This window comes from Phocoena sinus, chromosome 13 (assembly GCF_008692025.1).
Source record: "Phocoena sinus isolate mPhoSin1 chromosome 13, mPhoSin1.pri, whole genome shotgun sequence".
NCBI classification, from domain to species: Eukaryota; Metazoa; Chordata; class Mammalia; order Artiodactyla; family Phocoenidae; genus Phocoena; species Phocoena sinus.
This window is the reverse complement of record NC_045775.1, coordinates 41976200-41999601: the sequence shown is the minus strand read 5'-3', so window position 1 is coordinate 41999601 and position 23402 is coordinate 41976200. Positions and strand designations below refer to the sequence as shown.

The following is a 23402-nucleotide window of genomic DNA, read 5'->3' as shown; positions in this document are numbered from 1 at the left end:
TAGTTTTCAACCTTTTTTTTTGAGTCAGCATCTCAAATCTCACATTACTGACAATCATTGTTCATTTTTGCTATATACATATATTTTTTTCCCAAAAGGCATTACTGATTTATTGCATATTTAACGTGAGAAAAAGAGACATTCTTGTTTAATGGAACTCGAGTTCTTTTGCCACACACCCATATGCCACTGAAAGCTTCATTAAATAGAGCTGTTACCCCAGGGACAATGCAGTCTTTTAGCTCCTACGGTTAACTTGTACAGATGGTACCCAGTGTTGTCTGCCGACTTGAGGCAGTTCACTGATGGTGGAATGAGGGAAGGACAAGCAAGAGGGTTTTTCTTTTTCTTCTTCTTTTTATGAATAAGATGTATTTGGTCATGCTTAATTGGAACTAAGCAAAAAAAATTTATTTCCCTATATTGCTTAAATGAAATATTTTTCTCTTTAAATTTCAACTAATTTTTGGTGTCAATTAAATGTCATATGCCTTTATTGAGAAATGATGTTATTGGTGTCTGTTTTCATGTTCCATAATTAGTTTATTACTATATTATAAAAAAATGTATTTTGGTATGGGGAAATTTTCAATTTAGTTGAACATTTTATCTGCACATAATCTCTAAATAGAATTAGATAATGAGACAAAAACCACCAAATCTTCCCCCCCCCAAAAAAAAACCCTTCTTATCTTCCAAAATGCCTTATGTAAATCTCCTTAAGATTGAGTTTCCTCAATGCTGTCTTCTTTTTAAAGAGGTATTGAGCTACTTTGTACAGGGCTTGTACATCTCCTACACTTTCCTTCCCATTTCTACCCTTTCTCTGATCCACTCCGAATACATAAGTCCCTGCACCTGGATGCATATCTGCCTCGATGGACATATTCAAATTACATATGAAAACTTCTGTGGTGTGACATTCTCAGAAATTTAAAATCCTATTAGTCCCTTGATGAGTTAAGTTCAACAAACTTTTTTTTTTAATCTTTTTATTATAAGCAAGTTCTGTGCTAGGCGCTCAGTGTAAGAAAGTAACTAGCATAAGAAACTTGATCTTGGGTAGATGATAGGACAATAATGAGTACAACGATTAAAACAATGCGATCATCATGCCCCTTGCCTCTACCCTGCTTTATAATTATCTCTTCATGGTGGCAGGAACACTAAGGAAAGTCTGTTTAATTTTTTTTAATCTTAATTGTAAAGGACTCTTTTTTGGTTTTTTTCTTTGGCTACTAGCCCTTCCTTTGGAATGTGCGAAGCTTATAAGGGCTAAAATTTGTTTTTAGCCAAGACTTTTTTTTTTTTTTCCGGTGCGCGGGGGCCTCTCACTGTTGTGGCCTCTCCCGTTGCGGAGCACAGGCTCCGAACGCGCAGGCTCAGCGGCCATGGCTCACGGGCCCAGCCGCTCCGCAGCATGTGGGATCTTCCCGGACCGGAGCACGAACCCGTGTCCCCTGCATCGGCAGGCGGACTCTCAACCACTGCGCCACCAGGGAAGCCCTAGCCAAGACATTTTTGACCCTAGACATTGAGTAAGACCATTTATATATTTTAGCCAAGAACTTTCTAATTTTTGAAATTATTAAATATTTGTATTTGATATATAAATATATTGTGTTTAATATACATGTGTTTAACGTATATAAATATATGCCCGTTTATATTTTGGTGTGTATATGGTATATATACATATGTATTGTCTACTTATCTATCTAGAGATGTACAATCTATTCTAATTTACGTATATTTTTTTCTGAACATTAGTGATAGCGGGTTTGACATGTATTACATTTAAACACATTTACATTGGGAAATGTGTAAACTCTGTGTGTGTATGTGTCTGTGTCCACATATAGTTTACACATACATATTAGCAAATATTCAAGAGAAATTAAACTGGTGTATTCTCAGTGGTCCATATTTTATTGGACTGAACATGTGCACAGGGAAGTGATTAAAATTGCATTTTCTGCAGTACCTTACCTAACAAGTACTTACCTGATTAAATTGAAAGTGTGGGGTTTGAAAAATCATTTCAAAATAATAAATAAGTTAATGTTAGGGATGAAAGTTGTGATGCAGTTTATGTCCTTTTCCCAGCTGCTTCTTATCTAGGTCATGGCAAAACAAATGCCATTACTTCCTACTTGCCTGAGTGGTCCTTATACTGTTCACTTACTGGCTAACTCTTGGTTGTACTTTGAAATGAGCACACTGCTTTAAGTAGATGGTACATGGACAGATCACAGATAGGAAAAAAGAAGAATTGAATTTGGATATTTGAAATATTCTGACTTTTTCTTAATAGAAGAAAAGCATTAAGTGCATTTAAAACAAATAAAAAGTAAAACTAAAACAGTCTCCTTAAATTAATTCTTAAACCTCCTGGACTTTTAGAATATAGTCTGTCCTCCCTATCTGTGGGTTCTGCATCCACAGATTCAACCAACCAAGAATGGAAAATACTCAGGGAAAAAAAATACCAGAAAGTTCCAAAAAGCAAAACTTGAATTTGCCATGCACTGGCAACTTTTTGCATAGCATTTACATTGTATCAGGTATTACAAGTAATCTAGAGATGATTTAAAGTATATGGGAGGATGTATGTAAGTTATATGCAAATACTATGCCATTTTATATGAGACTTGAGCACCTTTGGATTTTGATATGGGGTAAAGTGGGAGTGTCCTGCCATAGATACCGAGAGAGAGGACGGTGCGTCTACATACGTATACATATTTGTATATATAATATCCTAAATTACATACCTGTTTAAAACAACATTATAGTCCTAGAAACAGAGAAATAAGCCCCTCTGCCTAAACTGGGCTTGAAAAGACGTTTTAATCAATGGTCACATGAAAAAATTCCTCTGCTTAATTGTGATATTTGATTCATTTAGAGAGATTTTAATCAGGACAAATGGAAAGAAAATACTGTTGTTTTTTTTGAGAACAGCCCATGTAATTTATAACAGGGTCATTCTTTTTGCATGGTGGCAAGTAGCTGTTTGATTGTGAATCTCCTACTTAGCAACTGCTATCAAAAACTCAGTGAAATTTCCTGCTGAGACAAAGACGAAGTTTGAAGTTAACGTCATTAGATATTCAAAAGGAGTATTAGACACGGTCACGATGAAAGACATTCAGTGATCTCTGTACACATGTACTGATAAAATAGGATAATGTTACCTATTTCCTAGGTTGCTCGTGACGAATAAACATATAATACGTGTAAGTATCTTGTAACATAGCCTGGCAGAAAGTAAACCCTCCATACATCGGAATTGATTTCTTCTTGAAGTGTCGGGGTGGGTAGTTGTTGTTCGATGACATAAAACCCCTCTCACGAGTGAAAGCGAAACTCTCGGGATCACCAGCTTCCTGTATATAATTTCTGGCTGAGAAACCTCATCTGCAAAGAAAGCCTTCACTGTACTTCAAACTACAATAGGGCTATCAGAATAAAAAAGAAACTTCGAATCTGCTTTGATCTCTTTGATCCTACTGTTTGCAGCTCTATTAATTACTTTAATACACTGACCAATCATCTACCATGTGCCTTGTTAGCTGTTACCCTTGTTACAACATTAAGATTGTACAACTCCATTAAGTCACTGTAAGAATGATAATATTGTTATTCATAATGATAACAGCCACATTAATAAGAGCAACTACTATTTACTTGAGTGCTTACTCTGTGCCAGGTCCTGTTCTTAGCACTTTAACTGAACCTATTGTTCATTTTTTACAATAACCCTAATGTGGTAGATGTTATTATCCCAATTTACAGATAATATTGAGCCTTTTGCAAGGTTGAAGGACTTCCACAAAGTCACAGGATGGCAAGAGGGTGAGCTGGAGTTCTCTCTGAAAGCTGAATTGAGAACCAGATTCCTAGGCCTCACTTGTGATTGCTTCCAAGAATGAAGGAGAAAACCAAGACCTCAGATTAAAAGGAGTCACTTCATGTTCTCTCAGGGAGGGTCATGTCAGAGTCAAGATCTCTGCAGAGAACTCCGACTCTGACTTCAGTGATTATTTTACCACCCCTCCTACTCTCATAGTTAACATATGAAAAGTCTGATCAATGCCTGTTAATTAATTAAATTAATTCAAGAGCCCCATTAAGACTTCTAAGCTAAAACATGTTGATAACAACAACAACAAAGGTCATGATCTGAGTGGCAGATATCTTCCTACTGATCTGCTTATTTCACACATACTTACCTCCTGTGGAAAGAGATTTATCTATCAGGCCACCATTTCTTCAGTACCATCTGTACAAACCGTTAGATAGATAGAATCCTTGAGGCATGCTGTGTACCTGAAGATGAGGGTGAACATTCTCTTTGCTAATGGAATACGGGTTTCAATACATCTCAAGAATAGGGAACGATATCCTGGCATCAAAACCACAACTGTGAAAAGCCAGATAAAGAGAAGGAACAATAGGGCATCTTTTACCTCTTCCCCAAATCACAGAGATTAAGGGGAAAAAAGCTCAAGGATTTATGGATTTGACATGCCTTTCCTTTTTAGATGTCTGTTTTAGAAATTAAGAAACCGAGACAGAGAGAGGTTAGGCAGCCTGACTTAGGTAAAAGCTTTGTGATTAAACTAAGTCTGTATCCAGACTACCAAACTTCTGTTCTTTAGCCTACTTACTCCTCCTGCCTTTTTAGGACTATTATCAAGATCAAATAAAATACTCAGTGACTGTTTACCTCAGATTTCCAGCCTGGGCATATAAAAACACAAACATACTACTCCTTTTCTTGCCCATTTAAGTGTGAGTGACATTTTGAAAATTCTAACAAATGTTGGAAGAAAGGGAAAGATCAGCATAGCAATGTGTGGAAATTGTATGGCAGCTAAAAGACAACAAACAAAACCCAGCAAATAAATAACAAAAAACCCAAGATGCCTTTTATGTTTCTATTCCTTTGGAATTTATGATATAATTTCATGAAGCAGGGAAGTGAAATTCAACATTTTGAATTACTCTTCAAAGAAACTGAAAATCAGTATCCACAAAGAAATATTGATTCCATAAAAAGATCCAGGGCTTCCCTGGTGGCGCAGTGATTGAGAGTCTGCCTGCCGATGCAGGGTTCGTGCCCCGATCCGGGAAGATCCCACATGCCGCGGAGTGGCTGGGCCCATGAGCCATGGCCGCTGAGCAAAAAAGATCCAAATAGGTGTGCAATAATATCACCAATTGTTAAGATGATAAAGTGTAAGGAGATTTGTTGAAAGTTGAAACTATTAAATAAATTACAATTTTTAACATAAATAAGAAAAAAGATATATGAATAATTATATATGATTGAAAACCATATTACCTCAGAAAGAAGCAAAAAAAAAAGATTTGGAGTGCTTACTGGCTACTCCTTGTTATTATAATTGAACTATATTCAGGTCATATTAAGAGTAAGTCTAACTTTAGAAAAGTTGAGTGATTATGAAATCTGGGTCAGCTGAAGTAGTTGTGTAGATCTGACAGCTATCAGCCTGCCTATCCAATATTGCCTTTCTGTCTTCTAGAGTTGCCTTTCAAAGAATACAAAATAAGAAAAACAAACACACTGTGCTTCTCCTCAAGATAGTTCTTCTATGAAAATTATTCTACACCTGGAGAATTTTAAATCAGGTGTTTTTACTCTAAAAGTGGTTTACACCCCATAAAATGAGTTTGAAGGTGATAGGTCAACTTGCCATTTGTACGTAAGTTTCCACACTTTCCTAGAGAAATTAGCTAAAAATTATAGCTAGATTATGAGATGGGTCCACAATATTGCATTCTTGCATTCTGTTATATTTTAACTATATTTGTAAATATTGTTATTAATAATAGTCTATAATCTGGGAACTAGGTTAAAAAAAAAGTGAAGAAAGAATGTTATTCAACTCTCAGCAAGTATTTATTGGGTGTCCGCTCTGTGCCAGGTACTGATCTTGTTGTAAGGTTTTTGCCTGCATAAAGCATAAATTCTAGTGGAGATTCATACTCCCTTTTTGGGGTGAGGGGGTGGTGCATGGCTCACCCTAAGTATTGTGATCTAGGGAATCCTTACGTTTCTTCTCCATCTCCCTGAACCTCACTGAATCACCAGGGAACCCAATTCACTCATGAGATTATAAATCCCTCGCTGAAATTCTCACCTTCAGTTGCCCTAGCCCTACATGTTTTCAACTTTTTGGTAGCTGATGTGGGACTCATGAGGCAATATATCCTGCCTTATATCTACTTGCTCATGTCAGAAACATCCAATTCCATTGCTGTGGTTCTATTTCATGGTGATGTGTTAGCATTGATCACCATTACCATCTGCATCATTTGGGTCAGAAAATACTCATTCCTGATCAATATCTATGTCAAAGGAATATCCATATATTAAAATATAAATCACCAGGAAAAAATGAAAACCAATATGCAGGTTTAGGTAGCTCGAAAATCATGGTGAGAGGTTATAAAACTTGGAAAATCATCCAGGAAAAGCATTTTATCCACTACTGAAGATTCCCAAAGAAAGGCAATCCTAAATCAACTTTCCCAAGGCTTAATAGCTCTTTCTCTTTTCTAGGAAGTATGTTTAAGAATTAATCTAATTCCTTTTTGTTATTGCTTGAGTTCATTTTCCCTTCTTTTGTCAATAGATGCTTGTTAAATCTTTATACATATTTGTTCAAAGAATAAGGGATATGGTATTCTTTATAATAATCCTTCTTCAAGATAAAGGTAAACTGAAACACCAGGACTAGCATTGAAAAGATGTGATTTATTTAGTTGGCATAAATCATGTAAAAAAACACCAATTATATGAGTGTGCTTAATTTCTAACCATTTTCTCATAATGGATTAATTTAGAACTAATATATCTGTGTCTCCTAGATGATAATAAAGAGATGATGATATTTATTATCATGCAGTTTGATGTAGTTGATGTTTATTAAAATCTTACAATGTGCTTGCCATTGGATTGTTTGCCATGTAGATTTTCTCACATGCATTTTCTTCTGTAATCATTATAACCATCCTGTAAAGTATTATGTCTCTATGAACAAAGCTCAGAGATCATACAGTTATGTAGTGCTAGAGATGGAATTTGAGCTCAGGGCGTCTGATACTGGAGCTTGCACTCTTAATCACTCTAAAAAATAAAGTATCCATTAACAAATCCTATCAGGAAATTAATCAGCCACACGATTGGCTCGATTGGTCATGGGTTTGGAAGAAATAACAGCTGTCTTGACCTGGTTAACTTGATAGCACTAATCAGACACAGGCTTATTTTTTCTGTTATGCAAGTATAGTTTTATACATGGATAAATGAATTCAGAAACTGACAGTGTTGGCTGCTGTGAAATTTCGAGTGCCTTCGTAAAAGCATTTAGATAGTAATCTGAACATAGATAACTAATTTATCCTTAAGTCTGTATGACATATCTTTTGGAAATGTAATTATCCATGGTATGGATTTTGTAGAGAAAGGGTATGAATCTCTATGTTGAAATAGCTATGGATTTATTAAGGTGATGTGATAGCAGATGCATGATATTGTGAGCCCTGCCAGTGGATTTGTCCAAAGTGCTATTTGGAGTCCCCCAGAAGCCCTAGGACTATTAACAAGCAATGAGAACTACCCAGCCACTTTAGATGAAGTGCCTTTGGAAATGAGGGTACAGGAGAAACTTTGTTCCACATTTGTATACATTAAAAGTGAAATGGAACATTAGTAATATAGATTGAATGGATTTAGGATAAACACCAAGTTCCAGAGTTAGCTAACATTATTCAAACAGTTACTAATGCAGGGCAGGGCAAGAGACAGCTTCTGTATCTTAGTCATATTTTATGATTTTTCTGAGAAAATTCAGGATGTTTTTTACCTCAACTTGTGATTATTTTACAAAGTTAATATGCACCATAGATATATAGACCATAGAAGAGATCCTGTATTTTAGGTTACTGGTATACAAAAGTATCTAATTTCAAATATTTTAGTGATGGCAAAACTGAAAAACCTCAGTACTTATATTTAATAAACAAAGCATAATAGCCAACTAACTAAAGCAAATGGTTCTATACATGCTTGGAATAATGAAAGTTCTGTGCAGATTTATTCAAGTTATTTGAGTTAACTACAGGTACTTTGTGTGTGTGTGTGTGTGTGTGTGTGTGTGTGTGTGTGTGTACACATTATTTGAATGAAATTAGATTAGAATAGTTATGTTCAATAAATTGATACCTGGATTTTATTTGGCTGAAAAAGCTGTCTTATACATCAAAAGGCACTAAACATTGTATGTCTTTTCATAATCTACTTGGAAATTACATGAACTGATGACAAGTTCGAAACATTAAAATATGGGCCCAGTTTCTCACTGCTCTCCTCTGCCTACAGGTTGTGTATAAAAATAATGATGTAAGGCTGGAATTATCTCGACTTGCCAAGCAAGGAGACCCGAAGATGAAGATTCATGGAGTGGTGGCCTTTAAATGTGAGAATGTTGCAACTTTGGACCCAATCACCTTTGAAACCCCAGAATCTTTCGTCTCTTTGCCTAAATGGAATGCAAAGAAAACAGGCTCCATATCATTTGATTTCCGCACAACAGAGCCAAATGGCCTCATCTTATTTAGTCATGGCAAACCACGGCACCAAAAAGATGCCAAGCACCCACAGATGATAAAAGTTGACTTCTTTGCTATTGAGATGCTGGATGGCCACCTCTACCTCCTCCTAGACATGGGGTCAGGTACAATCAAAATCAAAGCCCTGCAGAAGAAGGTGAATGATGGAGAATGGTATCACGTGGACTTCCAAAGAGACGGACGGTCAGGTAATTTATCATTTTTTATGCTGTTTATCTGCTGGAACACCACTCCTAAGGAATTAAAGCCAAGACATATTAAAGAGTTCTTGCATTTCTTTCTTTAGGGTAAAGGAAATTGTTATTATTTCTGTTTCACATCGTAAAAGAATCCGAAGGAGCTAATTAATCATCATAGTTGGGCATCAAACCCCAAATGGCTTCTAGAATAGCTTCTTAAATGAACATTAAATGGATAATCAAGTGCCAAATCTTGCAAGAAATTTTATCTTGAATTTATCTTGAATTTATCTTGAATTTGCAAATGACAAAATTCAGTGTTCTTGTGTTTCCAATTATCTCTCGTCTCATTGGATGTTTGGAGGTGCTTGAAGTGGCAAATATAAAATATGAAAAAAATTTCAATGATTCATATATGAAATCCTTAGTTGAATACAGTACACTTTTTTTATCCAAGGTGGGTCTATGGTATCAAAAACACTTTAATCAATACAGTAGGATTTCAAGGATGCAGGCAAAACTCCGCTGCCTTCCAGATAGCTTCCCTTTCTGGTGAAAGAGGTTTGGAATTCCACCAACAGGAATTCATTTCTCTGGCTTCCTTTCGCTGCACGTTTCTTTTTTCTGGAGTCGTGCATGTGAGGTGGGGGAAGGAGAGGATGTTTGTAGTGAAGGCCTGAAGAAATAACGTTTACTTGCTCTGAAATGTGGAAGTAGATTAGGGGGCTTAGCGAGTTCCCCCAGCCTGTTTCTGCCAGAGTTAGCAGTTCATTTCCTACTTAAGAACCTTCAGACAGAAGACTTAAAAGGAGGATGGGAACATGGACTAATCTTGTGTTTTGAAATATTAACTTATGGATGTTATCACTTGACTTGAAATACATCTAGAATAAAATTTTGAAAATGACTTTTAAGAATATATATAATTTTAGTCAGACTATAGCAATTTAATTAAGTGGATATCTTTTGGAAGTTCAGAGGGGCAAAAAATACTACACTTAAGATCAATGAGGTATTTTCTAACTATATGAAGAAATACATGGTTAATGTCAAAATTTTAGTAAATGCAAAATGATATAAAAAGGAAAATAAAACCATTCATTATTCATTTGATAATGATGATTTATACCTGGATATTTCTTGCCAGTCTTAAGTGGTGGTGCAATTAATTAGTTTCCTAAGTTCCTTGGATGACCTATTACAGTAAGGATCAGATAAATACCTTAATCCTCAAGCCGAGGAAAATCTACTTTTGCTGTTTGAGCTCTTTAATTCATCCAAATAACCAAAAATTTATTAACTGCCCTGTTTATTCCCTCATTGGAAAAGGCCAGAGCAGAAAATATCAACTTTAATTTACAAAGTTCAATGCTGGATGGGAAGAAGAAAGAGATGCCTTAAAAAAGTGTTATTTGCAGTAAGAAAGGAGATAAACAAAATGTGGGATTTTTGTCAGACTCCAATGGAAAGATTTAGTATGCTTGGTTGTGTTTTGATGGTAAAGTACTTTTATTCGATTATGATTTCAGATTAGTGAATTGGAACAAACAGTATAAAAAGCAATGCTCATTCATTAAACCAAGTTCTGCCTTTACTAAATTGAAAAAAAAAGAGAGCTCCTTATGTTGGCTTAGCTCAAGGGAGCTTAATGTAATTTTAATAACTGCAGCTGTTAATATTTTATATATAGTATTTTAATTAAGTTCTGTATTTGCACACTGCATTGGTTTGGTATAAAGTAGCTTTTTAAAGATTGAATGAATAGCTATACTAGCTTTTATTTTATTTAAAGGATATTTCTGAGTTAGGCTTGGTGAAATGCTAAGATTTATAGCTCAGTTAAAACTAAGAAACATAGAATTTCAAGAACTAGTTTCATCCATTTTTCACATCAGTTATATTCAGAGGCTATATGAACATTACTCTTACTATAATGTGGGAAACAATGTTTATATGACAAGAGGGCAATGTGGGCTGATTTCTGACTCATAGACAATGAAGGTCATTATCTATTGATTTGCCTGGGATCCCCCTTAGCTGAATATTTAAAAACATTTAATGAGCCGTGTTATCTCCATTATTAAAGTAGAGGGAGCCCAGACGTAAGAGTTATTCCTTCTTTTATTGACCATACTAAAGTAAATAGGACTAAAAGCCATGGTCATTAATTTGATGCTAATAAAGTTTGGCTGTCTTATCAGAGACAGTGTTAAAACTGTATTTGGTAGACAGACTGAATTTTTGATATTCCCCAGTTTATAAGGGGAACCCCTGTATGACAGGGACTGTATTCCTTTATGTTTTATATCCCAGTGCTTTCTTAGGCGATAACAGTTGCTCAATACATATTTGGTGTGAGAAAAAATAAAGAATAAAAAACATGTGAATGGCCTCAGTGCCAACCCCACCCAATATTCTAAAAATAGTAACATCATCATTACTCTTGAAGAATAATAGCACTCTTTAGTTGTAAATACAACTTTTTAAAGAATTACATTACTTCCTGAAAGCAGTTTAAACAATAAAGGATAATAGGTGCTGTCCTTCTTTTATGAATACAGTTCCATCCTCCAAACCCAGATGTCCAAAAAAAAAAATGCGGTGAGGAAGTTAAACAATTGTTAGAGAACTGTGAGAAACCTCGTACAAAAATGACAACCTTTTATGAGAACAGGACTGCTATTCCTGCTTGTTCCTGAGCTCCCTGTATCATTTAGCAAACACGTAGGTAGAAGGAACATTAATCCTGAGGGAAGGCATTCACTTCTTTCTGAGGGCTGGGATAGGCACGCTACTGAGGAGGAGGACAGTCCCTCAGGATGTCCATCTTTCTGGTTACCTGCCCTTCTGTCCTTTGTTCACTAAAAGGTGGATACCTGAGCCCTTTGTTTGATAAGAAATATTGTCTTCATCTGAATACTTTTCCAGAGCTTCATTTTCAGCACAATTAATTGTATTGGGTTATATGTCCCTTCTTCCATCCTGTGACCTGGGGAAAGAAAGAAGCACTTTCCCAAACTTTGACTAAGAGTGTTTGGTCTCAGTCTTTCCGTGCAGTGTAGTTTCTTCCGTGGCCAGCTTAGTCGATGACTGGGGCCGTGGGAGGCTAAGTGGACTAAGCCACAAGTGGCATTTTCGGATCCTGCACTAAATTGGCAAAGGAGGAACCATACCAAGTGCCAGCCTGATTTTGTGGATCAGAGTGTATGGTTTGAGTGCCACAAAAGTGGATATGCTCCATAGATGGTATAGCTACTTAACAGAGCCAAACCCCTAAGTTACTGAGTTAATAAATATGATTGAAGGGGCTCATTACTCTGCAAACTTTGCAGGACGTGCAGCTGAACATTTTCTTACCAACCCTTCCTCCCTTTCCAGGGTTCCCCTTTGCCCCTCTTTTGCTCCCAAAACTCAACACAAGACAGCTTACAGGTATTTAACTAAAGCATGAATTGTGCTAAAATTAGGAGGAGGTTAATGACTGTTTTCTTGGGGCATGGATATTGTTTAAATTTGTGTTAAGCTATTTGGCTGAGTCAAGGGTATCGTCTCAAGTATTTTTACAGCAAACTACCAGTCTTTTTTTTTTTTTTTTTTTTTTTTTTTTTTTTTGCAAACCATCATTACACATTGAAATCAAAGAGAAAACTCATTATTCTTGTCAAATTCTACTTGTGTACAGCAGGGTATAGCAGATTGTATCAGCAGTTATTCATGGGTAAGCCCACATTTAACAGCTAAGAAGCCATTGAGATTTGAATTGAAGTCATAGAGTTCCAGTTTAAGAACTAGAAATTACAGAAGGAAAAGCAAAAGCCTCTCTCCCAAGTACATAATTAGAGGTTTATAGTAATCACTGTTTGATGTGAACAGCACTTTCTAGCTATCTATTACCAGCACTGATTTCTGTGTATACCATTCATGAATCTCCACTCTTACGCATTTCTACTTGAATGACCATTAGACGATTTTTCCATTTAGGCCTTGATTTGAATTGGCCGCTGATTATAAACATTCCTCCATGCTTCTACCTAGTAGCCTGTTGCAGACATTTGAAATAACATTAAGTAAATGTATAATTCTTTATTTTTACCCATCCACGGTAAGACTAAAATACCTTATCAATAATTTATCAATTATTTTGACTATGCTAATGACTAGATGGAGTCAATTTTGCATAAAGTTATTTTACATTTTATGAAATTCATCCTCATATTTATTTATTTATTCTGAATGTGTTTTAAAAAAAGATAGTCATCTGTTTCCTTCCCCTCCCATTTAAAACATTTTCAGTTTTACATATTTTCCTCTAGTTTTTTTAACATGTAAGTATATTTTATATAGTCACAATTGAAGTACAAACTTACTTTTTCAGACTATTTGGCTAATATGATGTCATAAACTCTTTTTACTCCGAAGTACCCAAGTAACAAAATTATTCTCTGTGAGTTGTTGAAAAGAGCATCTAAGAAGCAGAGCAGAGCTTTGCACAGGCACCTTAACCAGGCTTGCAGGGTTGTAGGACTCAAATGTATTACCATATACAGTGTCTGTGGAAAAGAAAGTCACAGAGACAAACATTGGCAGTACCCATCTAAGCACTGCCCAAGGGACTTGGACTACTTCACCCCTGCTACAGAGATAGAGGCAGGTCATCTTAATTGAGATGGGGGCGGGGGTGTCAGAACATCCTAGGCTAATATTATTAAAGCTCCCATCGTAAATGAATAAATACACATTTGGATTATAAATTGACCTCCCTAAAGAAACATTCCATATCCTGTGACAGTTAATTTTCTCATGGAGAATTAATAACTTGGCCTTCTTATTTTATACATTGGTCTTATGGGCTTGGTAAATATCAAACTCTGAGAGGTGGAACCTCTCTCTCTAAATTCACTAAATCTCCTTTCCAGGCCCACCCAGCCAAGGGGCAGACCCTGGACTAGGGTGTCAGGTGCATCTTCAAGAAATAGGCATTTAGCTGACCACACCAGCCGCAGTGGCCGGTACTGTGGAGTGCGGCGTGGAAATCTGGGGAATTTCTGCAAAATAGTAGTTTAACTCCTGCAAAACACATCACTTGATTGATATTTACAACTTCCCAGCATTGTCTATGATCATTTTAAAACTCATAGGTATACATGTATTGCTACGAGTATGTGTGTTTGTACATGTACCTGTGTTTAATTCATGGCGTGTCTGTAACGTATAAATATGTGCTGTTGGTGAAAATGTTCAGGCAGTTCAAAAAGTACACAAGTGAAAAGTTTTCCTTTGCCACACACTCCCCTAACCAATTCACTCCCACCTCCGTAGGTAAAATAATTTGGTGTTGAAAAATTCCCAGATATTTTCCCTATGCACCAGCATATCTGTAAATATAATTTACACATATAAAATAAATGTAGAGCTTCTTTTTTACATAAACAAGATCACTCTTCACCAATTATTGGGTGACTTAAAAAAATACTGAGAACTTTTTCTATGCCATTCTTTGTAGTGACATCAGATATCCCTAGTTTGAATATATCAATATTAACTTAACCATTCCTCTATTGATGGACATTTAACTTTTTACTTTTGAAAAAATTTCACTGTTCTAAGCTAATTTATAATGAAAGTCTTCATATTATATCTTTATGCATATTGGTCAGAGTTTCTGTAGGATAGATTCTGGGAATTGGAATTGCTGGATTAATTGCATTTTTAATTTTAAAGATAATGACAGGTTATTTTACTAACAGACTGTTTCAGTCTACACTTTTATCTGCAATATATGAGTTGCCCTTTTCTCCTCTCTCATGGCCTTTATTAAATAATATCAAACTTTAAAATTTTGCTCCAAGATTTATTTTGTCATATATCTGTTTAATTTCTGCAATTCCCAGCTCACAGTAATCCAAGTAAGCAGGAAACACATAGTAATAAGCAGAAAACAGAATATTAAGATTGTTTTTTATTTTGTTTTCAAGCAAAGTTTATTCAGTCCATGTTATAAACCTAGTACATAAAATTGTTTTTAAAAAGACCGAGAAAACTTAAAAGAAAGAAAGAGTAAAGAAAAAGAAAGAGTAGGGAAGGAAGAAAACTATCCATTCATAATCTCACTACTCCAAAACTCCCTTTATTAATATTTTGTCTTTTTTTTTTTTACTATCTATTTATGGGACTTATGTATTTTGCATTTTGCATCATACCCTGCAATCAGTGCTTCATTCTGCTTTTATCACTTATATTATGCCTTTTTACTGAGTTTGGATTTGTTAATAGAATACTAAATTTGACAAGTAAATTTATAAGTTTGTGGAATCTGATTCTCTTCTGCAATGAGAGGTGAAGCAGAATTGTAGATAGATAAAATTTATATTTAACTAAAATTATTCTAAGCAGTAATTTCAAAAATTTTTACTCACTGAAGAACTTTAGTGACCATCCAGTCAAGTCCTTTATTTTGCATCAGAGCCACATTGAGGCCTAATGAATCTATTATCTGGCTAAGCTCCTCAGCTAGTTAGTTGCAAAGCTAGAACATGAAAATTGGTTTCCTTTGACCAGGCAAAATCATTTCCTATTACAGCACACTATCTTCTACCCCCTCATTTCCCAATCACTTAAACTTTTGCAGTAATTAAAACTTGAAACCAAATTAACTTATTTTTAAATCTCACCTTTTGCTTCACGTTTCTTTTCACTCTATAAACTAATCTTCTGGAAATGGAATAGCCAAGAAAAACTGGATGAGAAAAAGCGTAGAGGCTAACACTTTATAAATACCAGATCAAATCATGAAGCTGATTTCTATTTTTATAACTAAGAACTGTTTTCAACAGTTTTCCCCCTTTTATGTATACTTTTACATAAATTGTGAATTTATATTATTTACGCTTATGAATATTCTTAAATAAATATTACCTTATCTATTTATCACTTTTGTTTTATCTTTTGCACATGCCATGAAAACAACTAGGTTTAAATGTTAAGTTAATGTGATTTCTACATTAAGATGATAAAAGTCCTATGTACACAAATATATTTGTTTTTAGCTGAAATTTCATTTCTTTAAAAGCAAAATAGCACAGCAAGGTGCTTCGGATTCTTCAATACTGAAGCATGAAACACTGATCCAAGTAAGTTCCCAAATATGACTACCATCTATAAGTTATAATAGCTCAGATATAGCAATGTTTTACATAAAATATTTGTTTAATTTGCCAGAAACTTCATGTATAATTATAGTGGAAGAAGGTAAAAATGTGTGAAATAATCAAGCTATTCTAAAGAGAACACATCAATATTTGCAGTTCCTGGAAAAAAGATAGAGGGATAAACCAATAATATACTCAGATTTTTGTTTTCTCTTAAATATTTATTTACATGTAGTCATACCCCAAGCTTTGGAAAATACTTATTTTCTATTGATATATACAGCTGTGGCAACTACTCATCTTTAATGATCAATGAATAAGGTTGAAATAGTCATTTCATGTTTTCTTGGTAACCAGTACCTTTATAACTCGATTATAATGAAATAGGCACTTGAGAACCTTAATATTGAAATTTCAGTGTCCTCTGTAAGTGTTAAATTGATTTAAATGGATTCAGTGATTCTATGATGAGTCCTTTGCTTGGGTGAAAATGTCCTTTGATTTCATGTCAAGAATAAAATCATTAAGGAATTAGGGATTCAAATCCCTTACCAGAAATATTAGTATTTCAGGATATTTGCACATGTGTAGGCTAACATGTCAATCTCTATTTGAGTTTGACTAAATAATAAAATATAATTATTATTTCAAATAAATTTTTACTCTTTGAATCTTCAAAATATAAAAATAATCATTTCTGTTCCCACTCAAGTTCTGCCCTTTCCCTTTTTTGCCATCCCTTTTATAAAGATTTTCTAACATATAAGTCAATTGGCAAAGCATCTAGAGCATACGTGTAGCTGATTTTTGGGCATGGTTGTTCCATTCTATTATGTTTGTTTGCAGAATATTACAGTGAATAATATCTAATACATGCATTTGCTCGTTGAGACTCCATACCTTGAATCTGGGGCCAAATTAATGAGCTAATTCCTCTTGAAGTTGAAGTTAGGATTATATTTCTTTTGCTTCCTCTCCCACCTTTCATGGCTTCTTCTTCCCATGAGAACTGTAAAACTGTCTCTCAAAGGGATGAAAAGGAGCTATGAGAAAAACAACCTTATCCTTTATGATAGTGCCCTCTCAGTGTTTTTTGAACTATAGGTTACAGCCTGCTAGTTGGTTCTGAAATCAGTTTGGTGGGTCATGTCTAGCATTTGTATTAATAAACTTATCTAATAAGAAAACATTATCGGAGTGCCTCAGAGGTAGTAGAGGTAAATACTTTCCTGTTAAACGGTTATTTCAGTGTGTGTGTGTATGTGTGTGCCTGTGTGTGTGTGTGTGTGTGTGTTTGTGTGTGCACTGGGCTACATGTAAACCGCATGAAACCTGTGGATTAACTTCAGGTGTTGTGATCAGAAAGCTCTAATCTAATCACAAAGTTATAGTGAATATCTTGCCCTGGACACAATGAGCACATTCATAGAGACATATCTGAACTTAGATACTTCGTTCAGAGCAGACACTAACGCACCATAAATAAAAATTACAAGACCTAGTCACCCCATTCTGTCAGACAAACTCTTAATAGATGAGTATCTGAAACACTTGGCAGCAGATTTGCCCCGAGAGTATAGGCACACTGAATATGGAAACTCCAGAGTGTACCGAGCTCTGCAAACTATGCAGAGGACACAGAGTTGAGTGTTATGCAAGCCACCGGATGCCCTCATCTCAGGAATCCTCCAAGTATCCTTAGTGTCAGAATTATAACACCACAAATAAGGACAAGACAGTTTTTCTAAGTGTTTTCCCCTCCCTGAGCTAAATCAAGCTTGTTCCATGAATAAAAAGGCATATGGGAAAAATTGCATATTTTAAAGATATATATCCCCACTCTTGTAAAACTTTGTCATTGTTCACTTGCTCTGTGTCTCCTAGCTGTTGTCTCTGAATCTGACGTATTTATTTCTAGTCAGTCTTCTTGAACTAATTGGAAAACAGGAGCTGGCATCTCTCTCTCTTTTATCTTAAAATCCTAAAAGTCACTGTGTTCATTGCATATAACACTTTGCTTTCCACATTTTTTTTTTTTTAATGTCCACCTTACCTTTTGTCATTAACACTTAACTCTTTCTCATCATTTTCTAACTTACATTAGCTGCTGCAGAGGTTAGGGATCATCTCAACTCACTTCTTAGGGCATTTTGAACAGTTAAAAATGCATGTAATGCAAACGTAGTAGGGTAGATAGCTAGGGGGAAGCAGCCGCAAGGCACAGGGATATAAGCTCGGGGCTTTGGGACAGCCTGGAGGGGTGGGAGGGGGAGAGTGGGAGGGAGGGAGACGCAAGAGGGAAGACACATGGGAGCACATGTATATGTATAGCTGATTCACTTTGTTATAAATCAGAAACTAACACACCATTGTAAAGCAATTATACCCCAATAAAGATGTTAAAAAAAATTAAAAAAAAAAAAAAAAATAATACTACAGTAGTTCAACCCTGAAAAAAAAAAAAATGCGTGTAATGAAATTCTATTTAGAAAAGTGTCACCATTCTCTCTCAAAATTATATATTTAATTTCCCCTAAATGATTTTAAAAATATTTTTCTAAGTGGGATTTTCCGGTTCCTGTATGTTCCTAAATGAATTTTCTTCTAGACACTTGCACAAATGTGAACAGTAAAAACAAGCACTTTGTCATTTTCCCCTTTTGCTGCCTCCTTCCAAAATCCTTATTATACCCCCCTCTTTGGAAGGCCAAAATAGCAATGCCTTTGAGTGTTTCTCCCCTAGGAGCTTTTTCCACTTCTTTCTGTGGAAGTCTAGAGAGACAAATGTCTTCTTAATGACTTGGCCGGCGCAAGGTCTCCGTCAGCGGCTTCCATGCCCTTCTCCCTCACAAAGACAGATCCCATTACACTGCCCATATCGAGGAGCACCCCTCTGCTGGGATTTGGGAGTCTCCTGGGAACAATGCAGGGCCTGGCAGCCCTGTGTGCTTAGATGCACGTTTCACATTCACCACAGGCCATAGTTCCATTTGGAGTGGGCCTTCGCTAGTTGGCGAAAGAACTAATTTCCTACCCACCCTCTACACACACTACCCTTTCCCTTCCCTTTCTGTCTCTACCTCTGTACCCCATCTTCTGTCTTCAGGCCTCTCCCATTTTGTCTGCACTCTAAATCCCTGAGGCTTCTAATCCACTTTCTCTTGTTAGACTCTGGGTCCCTAGTCTGCTTTATGGTCTAGACCTGAGAAAGAAATCTGGGGTAATCTGGAAATGGGTCAATGTGGTGTCCTTTTCGGGTATCATATTTGCATTTTTACAAAGATCTTTCTGAAGATAGAATATTAGTGGAATTTTGAGTAATCTGGTGGTACAGGATGAAAGTTTTGATCAGGAAAATGCCTGCTGTCTTTCTTTTTTTCTTCTGTTAATGGACTCCATAAATATATAATTTTTTCTGTGATCCTCAAATAATCCCATGTGAATGTCTACCTCTTCATCCTATGCTTAAGGCTAGGATTTCCATGTGTTTATAAACTAATAGAGTTATTTTCCCCTCACGTTGGAGTGAGGAAGAAAAAACAACTTGTCAATAAGTAACTAGTTTGTTTTTTTAGATAAGTAAGTAACTAGTTTGTTTTTTAAAAAAAATAGTAAACACCCAATTTGACTTGGTTCTTGTGATGAATCATGATAGACAGCATTTATGTAGTGTTTACTACAAACCAGACACTTTACCTGTATTATTTTATTTAACACTCATATGAGGTAGGTCATATTACTATGCCCATATTATGAATGAGTAAACTGAGACCATAGAGGCTAAGCAATAGATTCATACAGCTGAGTGTGATGAAGTCAGGTTTTGACATAGATAATCTGTTGATGTGTTGTGTACAATAAAAACAATGAAGCCAGTTAAGGATGGGGGCACAACACAACCTTTCATTGGTTTGCAGATGCATACCTGCTTTGAAAATGAACACTAACCAAAGAGAGTCTGACTTTATTCCAGAGAGTGATGTAGAATGCCAATTTCTCCTTCTTTCTTTCTCTTTCCCTCTCCTTCTCCTTCTCCCTCCTGCCTCCCACCCCTCCCTCCCCTCCCACCCTCCCCTCCCTCCCCTTCCACCCTTCCTTTCTTTCCATCTTGGCTGAACTGTTAGAGAGTGGTAAGAATGCCATTTTCTCTTCCCTCCCTTACTCCCTCCCTCCCTCCTTTTCCCTTCTCCCTTCCTTCCTTCCTTCCTTCCTTCCTTCCTTCCTTCCTCCCTCCCTCCCTCCCTCCCTCCCTCCCTCCCTCCCTCCCTCCCTCCTTCCTTCCTTCCTTCCTTCCTTCCTTCCTTCCTTCCTTCCTTCCTTCCTTCCTTTTTCCCCTGAACTCTTAGGGGCTGACAAACACTCTTTCTTGTCTGTACACTTTGGTTTTCATTCCCAAAGTGAGATAGAACCATTTAAATGACAGTTTTCCTTATTCTTAAAGTTATTTAATTCCACATATTTCTGTTCATTTCCCTAGGAAGTACACCAGGAATAGAAAGAAAAATAAGAAATGTCTGCCCTCAAGGAGTTCACCCTCAGGCAGATGAAGGAGAGAAAGTGTGATATTCAGAACAGGTTGCACGCTGTAAAGACCTGTGTGCTCTCTTGTCTTTGCAACAGGTACCATTTCTGTCAACACTCTGCGCACGCCCTACACTGCTCCTGGAGAGAGTGAGATTCTGGACCTGGATGACGAGTTGTACCTGGGGGGCTTGCCAGAAAATAAGGCCGGCCTCGTCTTCCCCACTGAGGTGTGGACTGCGCTGCTCAACTATGGCTACGTGGGCTGCATAAGAGATTTGTTCATTGATGGCCAGAGCAAAGATATCCGGCAAATGGCTGAAGTTCAAAGTACTGCTGGAGTGAAGCCATCCTGCTCCAGGGAAACAGCAAAACCGTGCCTTAGCAACCCTTGCAAAAACAGCGGCATGTGCAGGGATGGGTGGAACAGATATGTCTGCGATTGTTCCGGAACAGGCTATCTTGGCAGGTCCTGCGAGAGAGGTAAGGTTCCAAAATCCAAGCTGCTGACTCCCCTGAGCTGAAAAGCGTATTCAGCGTGGACCTCAAACTTTAAATGACCATTGAAACATAACGTATGCTCTGCGGAAGTAAACTCTCTGCAAGCTGTGCAGCCACACCTGACGTATGTTACTGATGAGTCCTTAATGATTTTCAAAGGGCCTGATCCTGGGAAGACACAGCTTTTTAAGTGTATTGCAGGGATAAATAAATAGTTGGGTCTTTTGGATCCTCTAGGGTATGAGCCTAAGATGTATCAAAGACAATCACTGTCTCTCTTGCCCAGTTTTTAATTTCAAGACACTAGAAAGTAAAAAAAGGAATGAATTAGACATCCTTTTGGCATCTAGTGCTAATATCTATGTCAAAAATAGCATTCGAAGCAAGCTAAGCTGTGAGTTGCAGCTTCCCTGACACTATTGCCTGAGCCTGTCATTTCACTTTAGTGGACCTTCTCAAGTTTGAAATTTGAAGAGTAAGGTGACTTTAAACCATCTAAGTTATACCAGCATTTTCAGAAGTGCACCCTAATTTCAAAGGCACTTACCTTTGCCTAAGACCCAACTGACCCAATTGGTAGAGGTTCCTTTACCAATTTGATATTAAGACTTAGCATGTCTGTGGAAGCTCTGAACGGGTGCCTCTTTTTCCTTCTCTTGCAGGAGGCAAAGCTACATTTTTTTTTTTTCTTCTCCCATTAGAAGGAGAATAGGGTTAAAGGAAGAGTAAAGTGTGATAGCTGTCACCGCTCATTTGCAGACCAGACAAAAGGAAGAAATAGCAGAACACATATGTCTAAGTATGTTCTTTCATCCACCCAAGAGTTTCAGATAAATGCTTTAGTCACTATACCCATTGTCACTCATTTTCAACAATGGAACAAAATATCAATATGAAAAAATATTGACGAGTTGTTGCCTGTCCTCCCATGCTCCAAATAACATTGCTGTCTTAGACATTTAGCCTAAAAGTACCTGCCATTTACTTTTTTTATTTTTTTTAAAGAAGATGTTGGGGGTAGGAGTTTATTAATTTTATTTTTATTTATTTTTGCTGTGTTGGGTCTTCGTTTCTGTGTGAGGGCTTTCTCTAGTTGTGGCAAGCCGGAGCCACTCTTCATCGCGGTGCTCGGGCCTCTCACTATCGCGGCCTCTCTTGTTGTGGAGCACAGGCTCCAGATGCACAGGCTCAGTAGTTGTGGCTCACAGGCCTAGTTGCTCCGCGGCATGTGGGATCCTCCCAGACCAGGGCTCGAACCCGTGTCCCCTGCATTAGCAGGCAGATTCTCAACCACTGCACCACCAGGGAAGCCCTGCCATTTATTTTTTAAGCCATACACAGTCTTTTTGACCCTGCATTCCTGAAATAGTTTAATTTACTTAAGCTAATACTTACTAGACAAGTATTTCTTTTCCAGAATCTAAAGTTGAAATGTGATTTTGATTCTTTATCTCAATAAAGAGGTTCATCAGCTTAATCAATATAAAAATCAATAATAATGACCTAATAATGATCTTAAATTACCTACCAAAATACTATCACTGTTCTGGGTTGTACAATGAGATAGGTCCATAGATAGATAAATATTTTAATTGCCTAGATTCATTCATTCTCCTAGTACTTAATTGAAATTCCTATGAATAATCATTAGAGGTTAATTATTTCTGCATAGTTTTGTTTGTAAGGTATATATTCTCTGCACATTTTCCGTTCTAATTTCAGTTTATTTGTTTGTATCGTATAGTTTTTAGAAATTTCCCAAAGGAGGCAACAACAACAAAGTGACAAAGCTTGCGAGATATATTACAGTTAGGTATAATGTGAGATTAGCAGACCTGTGTGATTTAAGATTGTGTTTTCACTTTTTTTTTTTTTTTTTTTTTTTGCGGTACGCGGGCCTCTCACTGCTGTGGCCTCTCCCGTTGAGGAGCACAGGCTCTGGACGCGCAGGCCCAGCAGCCATGGCTCACGGGCCCAGCCGCCCCGCGGCATGTGGGATCTTCCCGGACCGGGGCACGAACCCGTGTCCCCTGCATCGGCAGGGTGTTTTCATTTTAATCACTCAGAGAGCTGTCACTTACTCTGATGCCTCCTGCTTAAGTGAAGCTAGAAAAGGGTATAACTGAACTGTCACACAAATTACAAAGGCCTTCAGTTAAATATGCATGGTGTACCACCCTGTGGCAATATTCTGCTACTACATATGGCAGAAATAAGAATGGAAATTGTAGAGCTTCCTAAACCAGAATGAGGGAGCGAAACTATTTATATATTGCAGTAATTAGAAGGAGGGGTGGCAAGCATATGCAGCTTTGCAAATGAGAATTTAGTAGCAAACTTCATCACTGGGATTCAACATACATTTTTATCTGATAGGTGGCTGGAAATT

The 23402-nt window shown here is 36.8% G+C and overlaps 1 protein-coding gene across 15 annotated transcripts in view; it reads left to right on the top strand.

Annotated features, from left to right (window-relative positions):
• The window catches only part of NRXN1 (neurexin 1), a 1148195-nt gene that overhangs the window by 514940 nt on the left and 609853 nt on the right, over nt 1–23402 (top strand). For all 15 annotated transcript variants that reach the window (XM_032653219.1, XM_032653220.1, XM_032653228.1 and 12 more), the window contains 2 exons: nt 8414–8852; nt 20612–20995. In XM_032653219.1, coding sequence (XP_032509110.1) covers nt 8414–8852; nt 20612–20995 — 823 coding nt within the window. The remainder of the gene's footprint in view (nt 1–8413; nt 8853–20611; nt 20996–23402) is intronic.